A 16382-nucleotide genomic window follows, 5' to 3' on the forward strand; every position below is an offset into this window, starting at 1 on the left:
GGGGGGGCGAAAGTCTGGGGGGGGCGAAAGTTGGGGGGGGTGAAAGTTGGGGGGGGCGAAAGTTGGGGGGGGCGAAGTTGGGGGGGGTGAAAGTTGGGGGGGAGTGAAAGTTGGGGGGGTGAAAGTTGGGGGGGTGAAAGTTGGGGGGGTGAAAGTTGGGGGGGGTGAAAGTTGGGGGGTGAGTGGTGAAAGTTGGGGGGGGTGAAAGTTGGGGGGGGTGAAAGTTGGGGGGGTGAAAGTTGGGGGGGGTGAAAGTTGGGGGGGTGAAAGTTGGGGGGGGTGAAAGTTGGGGGGGGTGAAAGTTGGGGGGGTGAAGTTGGGGGGGGGTGTGAAAGTTGGGGGGGTGAAAGTTGGGGGGGGTGAAAGTTGGGGGGGTGAAAGTTGGGGGGGGGTGAAAGTGGGGGGGGTGAAAGTTGGGAGGGGGTGAAAGTTGGGGGGGTGAAAGTTGGGGGGGGTGAAAGTTGGGGGGGGTGAAAGTTGGGGGGGGTGAAAGTTGGGGGGGGTCGAAAGTTGTGGGGGGGTGAAAGTTGGGGGGGGTGAAAGTTGGGGGGGGTGAAAGTTGGGGGGGTGAAAGTTGGGGGGGGTGAAAGTTGGGGGGGGTGAAAGTTGGGGGGGTGAAAGTTGGGGGGGGTGAAAGTTGGGGGGGGTGAAAGTTGGGGGGGGGTGAAAGTTGGGGGGGGGGTGAAAGTTGGGGGTGAGTGAAAAGTTGGGGGGGGTGAAAGTTGGGGGGGTGAAAGTTGGGGGGGTGAAAGTTGGGGGGGGTGAAAGTTGGGGGGGGTGAAAGTTGGGGGGGGTGAAAGTTGGGGGGGGAGTGAAAGTTGGGGGGGTGAAAGTTGGGGGGGTGAAAGTTGGGGGGGGTGAAAGTTGGGGGAGGGGTGAAAGTTGGGGGGGTGAAAGTTGGGGGGGGTTGAAAGTTGGGGGGGGGTGAAAGTTGGGGGGGGGTGAAAGTTGGGGGGGGTGAAAGTTGGGGGGGGTGAAAGTTGGGGGGGGTGAAAGTTGGGGGGGGTGAAAGTTGGGGGGGGTGAAAGTTGGGGGGGGTGAAAGTTGGGGGGTGGTGAAAGTTGGGGGGGGTGAAAGTTGGGGGGGGTGAAAGTTGGGGGGGGTGAGTTGAAAGTTGGGGGGGGTGAAAGTTGGGGGGGTGAAAGTTGGGGGGGTGAAAGTTGGGGGGGGTGAAAGTTGGGGGGTGAAAGTTGGGGGGGGTGAAAGTTGGGGGGGTGAAGTTGGGGGGGTGAAAGTTGGGGGGGGTGAAAGTTGGGGGGGTGAAAGTTGGGGGGGTGAAAGTTGGGGGGGTGAAAGTTGGGGGGGTGAAGTTGGGGGGGTGAAAGTTGGGGGGGTGAAAGTTGGGGGGGGTGAAAGTTGGGGGGGTGAAAGGTGGGGGGGGTGAAAGTTGGGAGGGGGTGAAAGTTGGGGGGGTGAAAGTTGGGGGGGTGAAAGTTGGGGGGGTGAAAGTTGGGGGGTGAAGTTGGTGAAAGTTGGGGGGTGAAAGTTGGGGGGTGAAAGTTGGGGGGGTGAAAGTTGGGGGGGTGAAAGTTGGGGGGGTGAAAGTTGGGGGGTGAAAGTTGGGGGGGTGAAAGTTGGGGGGGAGGAGGTGAAAGTTGTGGGTGAGATGGGGTGAAGGTTGGGAGGGGAGGGGGTGAGAGTTCGGGGGGGGGAGGAGGTGAAAGTTGTGGGGGGTGAAAGAGTTGGGGGGGTGAGAAAGTTGGGGGGGGAGGAGGTGAAAGTTGTGGGGAGATGGGGTGCAAGGTTGGGAGGGAGGGGGGTGAGAGTTCGGGGGGGGGAGGAGGTGAAAGTTGGGGGGGATGGGGTGAAGTTGGGAGGGAGGGGGTGAAAGTTGGGAGGGGAGGGGGTGAAAGTTGGGAGGGGAGCGGGTGAAAGTTGGGAGGGGAGCGGGTGAAAGTTGGGAGGGGAGGGGGTGAAAGTTGGGAGGGGAGGGGGTGAAAGTTGGGAGGGGAGGGGGTGAAAGTTGGGAGGGGGAGGGGGTGAAAGATGAGGGGGAGGGGGTGAAAGATGAGGGGGAGGGGGTGAAAGATGAGGGGGAGGGGGTGAAAGTTGGGGAGAGGAGGGGGGGAGAGTTGGGGGGAGGAGGGGGGGAGAGTTGGGGGGAGGAGGGGGGGAGAGTTGGGGGGAGGAGGGGGGGAGAGTTGGGGGGAGGAGGGGGGGGAGAGTTGGGGGGAGGAGGGGGGGAGAGTTGGGGGGAGGAGGGGGGGAGAGTTGGGGGGAGGAGGGGGGGAGAGTTGGGGGGAGGAGGGGGGGAGAGTTGGGGGGAGGAGGGGGGGAGAGTTGGGGGGAGGAGGGGGGGAGAGTTGGGGGGGAGGAGGGGGGGAGAGTTGGGGGGGAGGAGGGGGGGAGAGTTGGGGGAGGAGGGGGGGAGAGTTGGGGGGAGGAGGGGGGGAGAGTTGGGGGGAGGAGGGGGGGAGAGTTGGGGGAGGAGAGGGGGGAGAGTTGGGGGGAGGAGGGGGGGAGAGTTGGGGGGGGAGGAGGGGGGGAGTTGGGGGAAGGGGGTGGGGTGAGGAGGGAAGGGGGTGGGGGTGAGGGGGAAGGGGGTGGGGGTGAGGGGGGAAGGGGGTGGGGGGTGAGGGGGGAAGGGGGTGGGGGTGAGGGGGGAAGGGGGTGGGGGTGAGGGGGAAGGGGGTGGGGGTGAGGGGGGAAGGGGGTGGGGTGTTGAGGGGGGAAGGGGGTGGGGGTGGAAGGGGGTGGGGGTGGAAGGGGGTGGGGGTGAGGGGGGAAGGGGGTGGGGGTGAGGGGGAAGGGGGTGGGGGTGAGGGGGGAAGGGGGTGGGGTGAGGGGGGAAGGGGGTGGGGGTTAGGGGGGGAAGGGGGTGGGGGTGAGGGGGTGAGGGGGGAAGGGGGTGGGGGTGAGGGGGGGAAGGGGGTGAGGGGGGAAGGGGGTGGGGCGTGAGGGGGGGAAGGGGGTGGGGTGAGGGAGGGAGGGAGGGGGTGAGGGTGAGGGAGGGAAGGGGGTGGGGGTGAGGGAGGGAAGGGGGTGGGGGTGAGGGGGGGAAGGGGGTGGGGGTGAGGGGGGGAAGGGGGTGGGGGTGAGGGCGGGAAGGGGGTGGGGGTGAGGGGGGGAAGGGGGTAGGGGGGAAGGGGGGAAGGGGTGGGGGAAGGGGTGGGGGGAAGGGGGTGGGGGGAAGGGGGTGGGGGGAAGGGGGTGGGGGAAGGGGGTGGGGGGAAGGGGGTGGGGGGAAGGGGGTGGGGGGAAGGGGGTGGGGGGAAAGGGGTAGGGGGAAGGGGGTGAGGGGGGAAGGGGTGGGGGTGAGGGGGAAGGGGTGGGGGTGAGGGGGAAGGGGGTGGGGCGTGAGGGGGAAGGAGGGTGGGGGTGAGGGGAAAGGGGTGGGTGGTGAGGGGGAAAGGGGTGGGGGTGAAGGGGGTGAGGGGAAGGGGGTGGGGGTGAGGGGGGAAGGGGGTGGGGGTGAGGGGGAAGGGGGTGGGGTGAGGGGGGTGAGGGGGGAAGGGGGTGGGGGTGAGGGTGGAAGGGGGTGGGGGTGAGGGGGAGAAGGGGGTGGGGGTGAGGGGGGGGAAGGGGTGGGGGTGAGGGGGGTGAGGGGGGAAGGGGGTGGGGGTGAGGGGGGGAGGGGGTGGGGGTGAGGGGGGGGAGGGTGTGGGGTGAGGGGGGTGGGGGTGAGGGGGAAGGGGGTGGGTGAGGGGGGAAGGGGGTGAGGGGGAAGGGGGTGAGGGGGGAAGGGGGGAAGGGGGTGGGGGGGAAGGGGGTGAGGGAGGAAGGGGGTGGGGGGGAAGGGGTGAGGGAGGGGAGGGGGTGGGGGGGTGGGGGGTGGGAAGGGGGTGAGGGGGTGGGGGGGAAGGGGGTGAGGGGGTGGGGGGGAAGGGGGTGAGGGGTGGGGGGGAAGGGGGTGAGGGGGTGGGGGGGGAAGGGGGTGAGGGGGGAAGGGGGGTGGGGGGGAAGGGGGAAGGGGGTGGGGGGGAAGGGGGTGGGGGTGAGGGGGGAGGGGGTGGGGGGGAGGGGGGAGGGGGTGGGGGGAGGGTGAGGGGTGAGGAGGGTGGGGGGAGGGTGAGCGGGTGAGGGGCGGGGGTGAGGGGGTGAGGGGCGGGGGGAGCGTGAGGGGGTGAGGGGAGGGGGAGAGTTGGGGGGAAGCGGGTGAGGTGATGGGGGTGTGGTGTGATTCGGTGACTTTGGTGTGGGGTTGTTGTGGCAGGGCTGCGCTGGGTGTGTTGTGGGAGGAGTCGGTGTTTGGGATGCTGTGGGTGGGGGTGTTGTGTGGAGTCCCTACCTGTTCCCCCGGGTGTTGTTACCCCAGATCTCCCTGGAGCCTTGTTCCCCTGTCCCCCCTCCCTGGGGTTTTGTTGCCCCCATTCCCCTCCAGGGCCCTATTACCCCCTGTCCCCCCTGGGATCTTGTTACTCATTGTCGCCCTGGCGTCCTGTTGCCTCCCTTCCCCCTCCCCCCCGGGGTCTTGTTACCCCCCGCCATGGCCCCCGGGCTGACCTGACGTACGGGCTGGCCGCCGCCAGCAGGTTCTTCTGCACCGGGATCTCGTGGCCCTCGACCACCAGCACCGCGTCACAGAACAGCGGCTCGTTCCGGAAGGAGCTCAGGCTCTTCAGCAGCTTGTTGGAGTGCTGCGGGTCCCACACCGTGGACTCGGAGCCGCCCGGCCGCTCCGCCGCCATCCTGGACCCCTGTGTCTCCGGCCCGCTGCCTGGGTGCGATCGTGCCCCCTGTGTCTCCGTCTCCGTCCCGGTCCCGGTGTGAGCGCCCTGTCGCTGTCCTCCTCCCTCATCAAGATGCGCCTCAGCCGGCTCTACGGCTCCCTCCGACAGCCACGCCGCCCGAAAGGCGTTTCTTTCACAATCCTCTACCCAAACTCAGACACCATCCCGTTCCCCAAACCCTACCAGAGTAATATTCCCAGCTGAAAAGGTGTTGCTGGAAAAGCGCAGCAGTTCTCACTTTCTCCCAATATGTTCCCATCCTGCTTGTTTTTCTTTCTTTAATTCATTCATTGGATGTAGCTGTAAGCCACAGTGAATGAGCAGTCCTCCCCTTTCCTAACTGTCCTTCAGTGTCACTGGGTCAAAATTGTGGAATTCCTTCCCCACCAGCTGTGTGGGTCATCCACCTGCACCAAATGGACTGCAGTGATTCAAGGGGGAAGCTCACCACCACCCTTTCAATTGGAGATGTACAATACATGCTAACCCACCAGCCAGATGCACCTACATTGAACTTAAAGGCAGGTGGGAGGAGAATGTGAGGACTGGAGTCGAGAGTGTGGGGCTGGAAAAGCACAGCAGGTCAGGCAGCATCCGAGGAGCAGGAAAGTTAACATTTTGGGTGAGAGCCCTTCATCAGGAATGAGGCTTGTGAGCCCAGGAAGGGGGAGGGCAAGGTAGCTGAGAGTGTGATAGGTAGATGAAGGTGGGGTGATGGTGATAGGTCGAAGAGGAGGGTGGAGCAGATAGGTGGGATGGAAGATTGACAGGTGGGACAGGTCATGGGGGCAGTGCTGAGTTGGGAGGTTGGATCTGGGATAAGGTGGGAAGTGGGGAAATGAGGAAACTGGTGAAATCCACATTGATGCCATGTGGTTGAAGCGCCTGAAGGCGGAAGATGAGGCGTTCTTCCTCCAGGTGTCATGTCGTTAGGGAGTGGTGATGGAGGAGGCCCAGGACCTGTATGTCCTTGGCAGAACGGGAGGGGGAGTTGAAATGTTCGGCCACAGGGCAGTGGGGTTGGTTGGTGTAGGTGTCCCATAGATGTTCTTTGAAAGAAATGTGGTGGTGAGCAGCCTACAACAGTGACAACACATATTTATATCCATTCTTTTTGAATACTTGGTGTAGGTGATTTTCCTCTGCTCTGCGTAGTTCCTCTGTGCTACAGTGTGTGTTGGCTCGGTGAAGTAATGTTCTGATGCAGCTTTGTTTGTGGATTTTGGGATGATTGCTTCTGTAGTTCAATATTTGTTCCATATTTATTGTTTTCCTGTAGACACTGGTTTGAAGTTCCCCATTGGCTTTTTGACATCTAGGAATGGCAGTTTGTTGTTGTTTTCCTACTCTTTAGTGAATTTTATGTCAGTGAGGGTATTATTGATGATCTTGAAGGTTTCCTCTAATTCAAAAATAATGGGTACCCAATGAACACAGTCGCCAATTTCTCAGCAACAAACCCAAATAAGCAGACAAAACACGTCCAGAAACCCGAGCCACTCTCCCCTACACCAAAGATATCTCGGAAATGACTGCCAGACGACTCAGACCCTTTGGCATCATGGTAGCCCACAAACCCGCCAACACACTAAAACAGCAGCTAATGAACTTGAAAGATCCTATACAGACAAGCAAAACTAATGTTATTTACAAAATACCATGCAAGAACTGTAACAAACACTACATTGGACAAACAGGCAGAAAACTAGCCACATGAACATCAACTAACCACAAAACAATTTGACTCTCAACAGTATCCTTACAGATAAGGAAGGACACCACTTCAACTGGGACAATACATCCATCCGAGGACAAGAAAAACAGAGACATGCATGAGAATTCCTAGAAGCATGGCATTCCAACCAGAACTCTATCAACAAACACATCAAGTTAGACCCCAACTACCAACCCCTGAGAAAAAGAACAGGAAATGACATCACCAACCCCTGAGAAAAAGAACAGGAAATGACATCACCAACCCAAAGAAACCCAAACATATAAATAGAAAGCAGAAATCATCAGCATTGCCTTGTCTGGAGGCGAGTAGAGTGAGCCTACATCCAGTTGTTCCCAGCTTTGTTCCCTCCAACCATAAACCAATGTTTATTGTTTATCTGTGTGTTTCTAAATGTGCGTGTCAGGGACCATAAAAGGTTTAATTAAAACAGGAATTGATGGGAAAGCTCAGCATGTCTGGCAGCATCTTGGAGGGAAAGTAGAGTTAACGTTTTGGATTCAATCACCCTTCTTTGGTTCTGCTTTTTTTTCTGATTTCCAGCATCTGCATTTCTTTGGGTCTTTGTTTACAGTTTTGATAGTCAATAGCTGTTTACTTGTGATTAGTATTTACTTACTTGTAATAAACAATAGTTTTATTAAATACAGGAAACTGGTCAGCGTTTTATATGAACAACAGAAGGCGAGACTGGGGACCTCATATGTTTTTTTTCAGGTAATTAACTTTTGTGGTGACTCCTGGAGTCATAGGACTTGATAACCAGTGCACTTTCCCAACAATTAAATGTAGAAAAGTGAGGAGGTCAAGTGGCACAGTAGTTAGAGACCAAGAAAGCTTTGTTCATAACAACCCAAACAGACTGAGCACTACCTTGTAATTACTTCTAACCTTTGCCAGTGGCAATCAGTAAGAGTGGGAAAAATGCCTGGTCATTTCAAATCTCTACCATCAGTATACTTCACTTCAGGTGAACATGTATATTGCCACAGCAAGTCAGATTCCCAGGACAACTAGTTGACTCAGTTGGCTGAATGGCCAGGGTGGATCAAATGAGTGCCAACAGCATGAGGTTCAGTTCCCAAACCAGCCAGAATGGAAGCTGGACCTGCCTCCTTGACCTATCCATGTTGGAGGTCATGGTGCAGTGGACTGGCTCAGAACTCAGGAATATGTCGAAACATTCCAAAGTGCTTTACAGGAGCATTATAAAACAAATATGACACTGAGCCACATGTTAGGTCACATGATCACAGGTTTGGTCAAAGACAGATAGGTTTTAAAGGTGTTTGGAAAAGGAGAGGTGGAGAGAGTAATCGAGAGCTTCATGTCTCAACAATTGAAGGCAGAACTATCACTGGTGGAGCAATTATAATTGGAAATCTAGAATTAGAGGAGTCCAGATATCATAGGAGAGCTGTGGGGTTAGAGATTTCAGACATGGAAAAAGGTGAGGCCTCGGAGGAACATGGAAACAAGGATGAAAATTTTAAAGCAAGATGTCGCAAATTTATATTTCTTTTTTTGCCATTCATCATCTTATAGTCATAGAGTAATACAGCACGGAAACAGATCCTTTAGTCCAGCCAGTCCATGCCCACTATAATTCGAAACTAAACTAATCCCATCTGTATGCGCTTGGCCCACATCCCTCTAAACATTTCTCAATTATGTACTTCTTAAACATTGTAACTGTACCCGTATCCATCACTTCCTCTGGAAGTTCATTTCACACACAAACCATTCTGTGTAAAAAAAAATTACTTCTCTTGCCTTTCTCCTCTCACCTGAAAAATATGCCCTCTAGTCTTGAAATCCCCCACACTAGAGAAAAGACTCCTGCTATTCATCTTATCTATGCACCACACAGATTTATAAAGCTCAATACAGTCACCCCTCAACCTCTTACGCTTCAGTGAAAAAAGTCCCAGCCTATCCAGACTCTCCTTATAACTCAAACCCTTTATCTTCTCTGACAGTGTGGCCTGCGGCACCAGAACCTCCAAAATATTAATTTTGCTCAGCTAATGATTTCCCTCTAAAGTCTCCATAGTCAGAGAGGACTACAGGGCTGTTCTCTGATTAGACACAAAGAGAGAGGACAGGTGATGGGTTTAACCTAAAGGTCGCCACGCTTTAGGTTAAGAAGTTGGGACCTAATGTAAACCAACCCATTCAAAGCTAACTGACCTCTCACGACAGTGGGGGAGCCCTCTACAGTGGATGTCAAGATTCTTAATCAAGTTTATTTCATTTCAAATACTTCTGCTTTCATTAATTCATCCTCTCATTGCAATCATTGTGGTTCCCATGCTGTCACTTCCCACCACGCATATCCTCCACATCTGTCTAACCATCGTTCACTGCCTTCGAGATGATCCCATCACTAAAATAATCCTTTCTTCTTGTTTCTACTTTTCGATGGGACCATTCCCTCTGCAATATAAAATCCAATCCAATCACAGTATGTTTACACTAAGATCTTCCTAAGCAAGCACAAGAGAAACAACGTCTGATTGTTCACCTTTTGTCACAATCTAACCTTCGCCCAGAGGCTTGTAGAATGGAAACCTTGTTCAAGGAAACAAAGACTATGAAGATTGAATGGCCACAGATTAATCAAGGATACTTTGCAACTTAAAATCCATATGACTGTTCAAAGGGTTGAGTAGGGGTTAAAAAGGACATTGGAAGATTTGTATTCATGAAGCAGGGAAGAAATCCTCTAATAGCCCAAGAGGATTTGGACTTTAAAACATCAACAGAAAGTGCAATATAAGTCATAAACGTGGCATGGGGTCTGCTGCTGTGTTAAGCAGCTAACATGATACCTTTTCTGCAGTTTAGAGTATTAGTTGCCTATTAAGTAATGTTTGGTTGACGTTGATGTTAAGTTTGTTATAATAAAAAGTGAAATCTTGTGTGAGGGTTGATCATTGGGATATATCTTTTTATATCTATTATATATTTGCATGTTTTTAAAATGTTATGGTCTTTCTCGGGATTGTATGACCTGGGATACTAGCACTGACAAATTTTAAAGGTGACAGAACCAGTTAATAAGACTGCTGAGATTGTGACAATATTATCGTTTTAAGAGGTTCTTTTTGGCCTGATTTGTTTTTGAAGTGAGGTTGAGACAGAACTCATGAACAGTCTGCTCCAAGCCAATAAAGTAAACATCTTACAGTCACAGAGATGTACAGCACGGAAACAGACCGTTCGGTCCAACCCATCCATGCTGACCAGATATACCAACCCAATCTAGTCTCAGCACCCAGCCCATATCCCTCCAAACCCTTCCTATTCATATACCCATCCAAATGCTTTTTAAATGTTGCAATTGTACCAGCCTCCACCACTTCCTCTGACAGCTCATTCCATACACGTACCACCCTCTGCGTGAAAAGGTTGCCGCTTTGGTCTCTTTTATATCTTTCCCCTCTCACCCTAAACCTATGCCCTCTAGTCCTTGACTCCCTCACCCCAGGGAAAAGACTTTGTCTATTTATCCTATCCATGACCCTCATAATTTTGTAAACCTCTATAAGGTCACCCCTGAGCCTCCGACGCTCCAGGGAAAACAGCCCCAGCCTGTTCAGCCTCTCCTTATAGCTCAAATCCTCCAACCCTGGCAACATCCTTGTAAATCTTTTCTGAACCCTTTAAAGTTTTGCAACATATTTCCGATAGGAAGGAGACCAGAATTGCAAGCAATATTCTAACCAATGTCCTGTACAGCCGCAACATGACCTCGCAACTCCTGTACTCAATACTCTGACCAATAAAAGAAAGCATACCAAATGCCTTCTTCACTATGCTATCTACGTGTGACTCCAGTTTCAAGGAGCTATGAACCTGGACTCCAAGGTCTCTTTGTTCAGCAACAGACCCTAGGACCTTACCATTAAGTGTATAAGTCCTGCTAAGATTTGCTTTCCCAAAATGCAGCACCTCGCATTTATCTGAATTAAACTCCATCTGCCACTTCTCAGCCCATTGGCCCATCTGATCAAGATCCTGTTGTAATCTGTTAGGTGAAGGGATAAATGTAGGGGAATGGGTCTGGGTGGGTTGCGCTTCGGCAGGTCGGTGTGGACTTGTTGGGCCGAAGGGCCTGTTTCCACACTGAGTAATCTAATCTAATCTAATCTGAGGTAACCCTCTTCGCTGTCACTACACCTCCAATTTTGGTGTCATCTGCAAATTTACTAACTATACCTCTTATGCTCACATCCAAATAATTTATATAAATGACGAAAAGTAGTAGACCCAGCACTGATCCTTGTAGCACTCCACTGGTCACAGGCCTCCAGTCTGAAAAACAACCCTTCATCACCACCATCAGGGCGGCACGGGGGCTCAGTGGTTAGCACTGCTGCCTTACAGCACCAGAGTCCTAGGTTCAATTCCAGCCTTGGGCGACTGTCTGTGCGGCATTTGCACATTCTCCCTGTGTCAGTGTGGGTTTCGTCCACGTGCTCCGGTTTCCTCCGACAGTCCAAAGAAGTGTAAGTCAGGTGAATTGGCCATGCTAAAATTGCCCATAGCGATAGGTGCATTAGTCAGAGAGAAATGGGTCTGGGTGGGTTACTCTTTGGAGGGTAGGTGTGGACTGGTTGGGCCGAAAGGCCTGTTTCCACGCTCTAGGGAATCTAATCTAATCTAATCACCACCCTCTGTCTTCTACCTTTGAGCCAGTTCTGTATCCAAATTGCTAGTTCTCCCTGTATTCCGTGAGATCTAACCTTGCTTACCAGTCTCCTGTGGGGAACTTTGTCGAACGCCTTACTGAAGTCCATTTGGATCACATCTACTGCTCTGCCCTCATCAATCCTCTTTGTTACTTCTTCAAAAATCTCAATCAGGTTTGTGAGACGTGATTTCCCCACGCACAAAGCCATGTTGACTATCCCTAATCAGTCCTTGCCTTTCCAAATACATGTACATCCTGTCCCTCAGGATTCCCTCCAACAACTTGCCTACCACAGTCGTCAGGCTCACTGGTCTATAGATCCCTGGATTGTCCTTACCACCTTTATTAAACAGTGGCACCACGTTATCCAACCTCCAGTCTTCCGGTACCTCACCTGTGACTATCGATGATACTAATATCTCAGCAAGAGGCCCAGCAATCACTTTGCGCTTCAGTTCAGAGCACACCGACAGTGAGTAGCACTTCCACCTCCACAAATGTGCCATCTCAGTAGTGTAAATTTTGCCAAGGCATCAATATCAGTTATTTATTTCGGACAGATGAAGCTCTGGAAGCAGAAAGCTGATCAAAATGCAGGGTGGAAGGAAAGCACACCTGCCATGGACATGTTCAATACAAAGGCGGGGGTGGCTTTGATCCAGCAATCACTGAGTAATGGGAGCAACAAGCTCCCACTACGCCACTCTGATCGTGCAAGGCAACGCTTTTCCAGAGAGGTATTCAGTTTTCCATTCACCGATGAGGTCTTGTGGTTTTTTTCCAGAAGTTGGTACAATAGAATCAGCATCAATAGGTAGAATCAGGCTCCCACTGAACCCGGGTTTTAGTTTCGCTTTCAGTAGTTGTTGGGGTTTTGAAGCTGTTTAGAAACTGTCTTTCTCTCTGTTACAGCAAAAAGTTTGGATTCTCTTCTTGCTGCCAGAATCATATGTGAGACAATCTGTTTTACTGAATTTGCCTTTGCCAAGGGTGTGTTTATGGGATGTTACTATATTGGAACTGCTGCTGTTTAGTAGTTAAATAATCTCTTATTTTCTTTGGTTTTTCCAATGGAGTTGTTACTCCAGTTCTTCTTTCTTTTGTTTGTAATTTAACTGTAGGGTAAGAATAAAGTGTATTTTGCTTAAAGCTGAGTAGTGTACCTAATCAAATTACATCTGATCATGGCTCCTTACACTTGCCTTGAAATAATATAAAAATTAGGATCTGGGCTATATCTCTGTTATATTTGAAGGGGCTTTGGTCTGGTCCATAACAAAAGGTGAAATCTGGAGCTTCATTAATAGAGAATGGAATACAACCCTACTGCATGCATGGGGAAAAGACACCTCGTTGTTTGTCCTTTGGAAACAGGCCACCTGATGTGATTTATGGAAGGAGGGCTTGCCATATATTGAAGGCAATTTTGGTTCGCAAGCAGCAGCTGCAATGCCTTAACAAAGGCACCCAGTTTAGTGCCCATAAACTAATGTTTTATTAGGAAGTTATGGAAACCTCCATCACTCATTAGTTAGTCATCAACTTGAATGCTGTGCCAAAATCTGGCTACGAGAGTAAGGACATGGAGGATGCAGAAGGGATCTAGTAGCATGATACCAAAGGGAGTGAATTTCAGTTATCAGAGAGATTAGTAAAGTTGGATTGCTTTCTTTATAGCCTATGGGGGGGGGGGGGTTAAATAGTTATATCCAAATTATTCAGAGCTTCGAGAGTCATCCAGCAGGAGCATTAGTAGCCTAAAAAAGCCATAGGTTTCAAGTAATTGGCAGGAGAACAATAAGGGAAATGAGAACATTCTTGCAACTTGTGATTTCAGGTGCAATGTGAAAGGGTGCCAACCGTACATTCAGCAGTAATTTTTAGACAGACATCAGTTGAAAAGAAAAACCTACAATGTTATGCAGAAGGAGCAGAGCCAGATGATTTGGGATGGTCTCTTTGACAGAGCCACAATGGCTTTCTTCTGTGCTGTATATTTCTAAACCTGAAAAACATGTTAGCAAACCCTGAAGCGCTAAATGATGTCATCATAATGAGGTCTCTGACTTGTCTTGCTTCGTGAAATCAACAACATGAAAATTTTGGAAAGCTCGAAACTCTGACAGCCTCAATTAAAGTCATACAACATGGAAACAGACCCTTCAGCCCAACTCATCCACACCAACCAGGTTTCCTAAACTAGTCCTATTTGCCTGTTTGGCCTATTTCCTTCTCAACTTTTTCTATCCACACACCTGTCCAAACGTCTTGTCAATGTTGTAACTGCACTTATCTCTACTACTTCTTCTGACAGCTCATTCCATACACGCACTACCCTCTGCATGAAAAAGTTGCCCCTCAGATTCCTCTTAAATCTTTCCCCTAAGTTTTGGACTCCCCTTTCCTGGGGAAAAGACTTTGTCTCCTCACCTTACCTATGCCGCTTAGGATTTCATAAACTGCCATAAGGTCACCCAACAGCCTCCTATGCTCCACAGAAAAAAATGTCCCAGCCTATCCTTATAACCCAAACTCTCCAGTATTGGTAACATCCTTGTACCTTTTTTTGGACCCTTCCCAGTTAAATAATGTCCTTCCTATAACAGGGTGATCAGAACTGTACACAACACTCCAAATGTAGCCTTACTAATATCTTCTGTAGCCGTAACAGGACATAGAGTCATAGAGATGTACAGCATAAAAACAGACCCTTCGGTCCAATCCGTCCATGCCGACCAAATATCCCAACCCAATCTAGTTCCACCGTCCATGCCGACCAAATATCCCAACCCAATCTAGTTCCACCTGCCGGCACCCGGACCATATCCCTCCAAACCCTTCCCATTCATATACCCATCCAAATGCCTTTTAAATGTTGCAATTGTACTAGCCTCCACCACTTCCTCTGGCACTCATTCCATACCAGTACCACTCTCTGTGTGAAAAAGTTGCCCCGTAGGTCTCTTTTATATCTTTCTCCTCTCACCCTAAACTATGCCCTCTAGTTCTGGACTGTCCGACCCCAGGGAAAAGACTTTGCCTATTTACCCTATCCATGCCCCTCATAATTTTGTAAACCTCTATAAGGTCACCCCTCAGCCTCCAACGCTCCAGGTAAAACAGCCCTAGCCTGTTCAGCCTCTCCCTATAGCTCAACAGTATTACATTTATATCATGTGTATTTTTACTTAATTTTCAGTATTTTCAAACAGTTTTTGACTTAATGGATATGCATTTGTAGTTTTTTTGTCATGATTTACCCTGGAGGAGGGTGCCATCTGCTGGGCAGATTTCTAATGGACTATGGTTTCTTTCACAAATCACAGTTGGTGAGGTTTCTTATGGTATCCACAAGAAAAGTTCCATTCAACTGGGACTCAGTTGAATTTCAAAGGAGATGGAATAACTAAATTTCAACTTTCTTCAGCCACTTCAGCAAACTTATGATAATTTTTAAATGAATCTGACACTTTGAGATGATTTTTCTTTTTTTACACAGCAAAAATTAAAAGTTTTACAACTGGGGAATTTAAATTGTCAATACTCTACGATTTGGATGTTGTCAAGGATCAGGATAACATCATGTTGTATTGGGGGGAAAAGCCAGGTATTTATGTTTCTAACAGAATATTGAATATCAGACAAAATAAGGACATAGGTACAAAAAGTAACCGTAAGAGCTATAAATTTTGACCTTTTAAACAGCCTGTAATTCAAAAGGTTTCTCAAATAAAGGAGTTCCATAAATGGGATAGTGGAGCAAGCTGAAAGGGCCTAATGGCCTACTCCTGTTCCTAAGTCCTGTATGTGGCTCAGTGATTAGCACGACTGCCTCACAGTGCCAGGGACCTGGGTTCAATTTCCGCCTTGGGCAACTGTGTGTGATTTGCACATTCTCTCTGCGTGGGTTTCCTCCGGGTGCTCCGGTTTCCTCCCACAGTCCAAAGATGTGTAGGTTAGGTGAATTTACGATGCTAAATTACCCGTAGTGTTAGGTGCATTAACTGGGGTGAATGTTGGAGAATGGGTCTGGGTGGGTTGCTCTTCTGAGGGTCAGTGTGGACCTGTAGGGCCGAAGGGCCTGTTTCCACATTGTAGATAATCTAATCTATTATTAGGTAAGGAGCCTTGGTGAATTGCTGCAGTTCATCTTATAAGCAGTAAATACTGCTTCTAATACTAAGCCTCAGTGGTGGAGGAGTGAAAGTTTTAAGGTGATAGATATGGTACTAATCAAACATGTCCTGGATAATGTCAAGCTTCTTCAGTGTTGTTAGAGAGTAATTCATTATCGTCCCGACTTTGCCTTTTAGATGGTGGGTAGGCTTTGAGGAGTCAAAAAGTCATAACAGAATGAGTATCGGGGAAAGCAGTTGGATTCTCTTTTTTTGGAAAAGGTAATCGTTTAAACTGTGCAGCGTAAATGTTACTTGCCACTTACCAGCCCATGCTACAATGCTGTTCAGGTCTTGCTCGATACAGACATGGACTGCCTCATAATGAGGAACAAAAATGGAAATGAACATTCTGCACTCATCAGCAAACAATTCACTTTTGACTTAATGAGGGAGTTGAACCTAGGACACTACCCTGAGGAGCTCTTGTAGTGATGTTTTTGGTCCGAGATGATTTCCTTCAATAACCATAGCTATCTTCTTTTGTGACAGATACGGTTCCAATCAGTGGGGCATTCTCTCCAATTCGCATTGATTTCTTCTCATTGAAACTTTTTAAAAATACTCCCACTCAGCCCAAATGATGTCTTTGATACCAAGGGCATTCATTCCCTCAAGTACAGAACTTTGGATTACTCCATTCATTTCCAGGCACCCAAACATCAGGAAACAAACACAGAAGCATTTCTTTAGTTTGTATTCCTTTGAAGTTAAATGGATAAGGTCTGCTCTATTCAAAAGATTTAAAATTTTAATGGGATTTGATAGGCAGACACATAAAACTACCTTCTTTGGTGGGGAAACGAGTTCAAAATATCCTTGAATTAAAGCCAGACCGTTTAAGTGTGAAATCAGATTGTAAATTGTTATGGTAACAGAAGTTTAGAAACTTCTCTTCCAAACGGCAATAGATTCTGAAACTTTCCAAGCTGAAATTGATAAGATTTGTTGAGTATCAAAGGGACTATGGACAAAGGAATGATGTGTTGGTCCCAGTGTTGGACTGGGGTGGACAAAGTCAGAAGTCACACAACATCAAGTTATAATCCAACAGATTTATTTGAAATCACAACCTTTCAGAGAGCTGCCCCTTCATCAGGTAAAAT

The 16382-nt window shown here is 50.1% G+C and overlaps 1 protein-coding gene across 2 annotated transcripts in view; it reads right to left on the reverse strand.

Moving 5' to 3' along the window:
- Window positions 1–4713, reverse strand: part of gan (gigaxonin) — a 128370-nt gene extending 123657 nt beyond the window's left edge. For both annotated transcript variants that reach the window (XM_043706668.2, XM_043706672.2), the window contains exon 1: window positions 4444–4713. In XM_043706668.2, the coding sequence (XP_043562603.1) occupies window positions 4444–4628 (185 nt within the window). In that variant the 5' untranslated portion in view covers window positions 4629–4713. The remainder of the gene's footprint in view (window positions 1–4443) is intronic.
- Window positions 4714–16382: the final 11669 nt, after the last annotated feature.

Source organism: Chiloscyllium plagiosum, unplaced genomic scaffold (assembly GCF_037043375.1).
Source record: "Chiloscyllium plagiosum isolate Xiang-an unplaced genomic scaffold, Cpla_swu_hap1 HiC_scaffold_17, whole genome shotgun sequence".
In the NCBI taxonomy this organism is placed as follows: Eukaryota; Metazoa; Chordata; class Chondrichthyes; order Orectolobiformes; family Hemiscylliidae; genus Chiloscyllium; species Chiloscyllium plagiosum.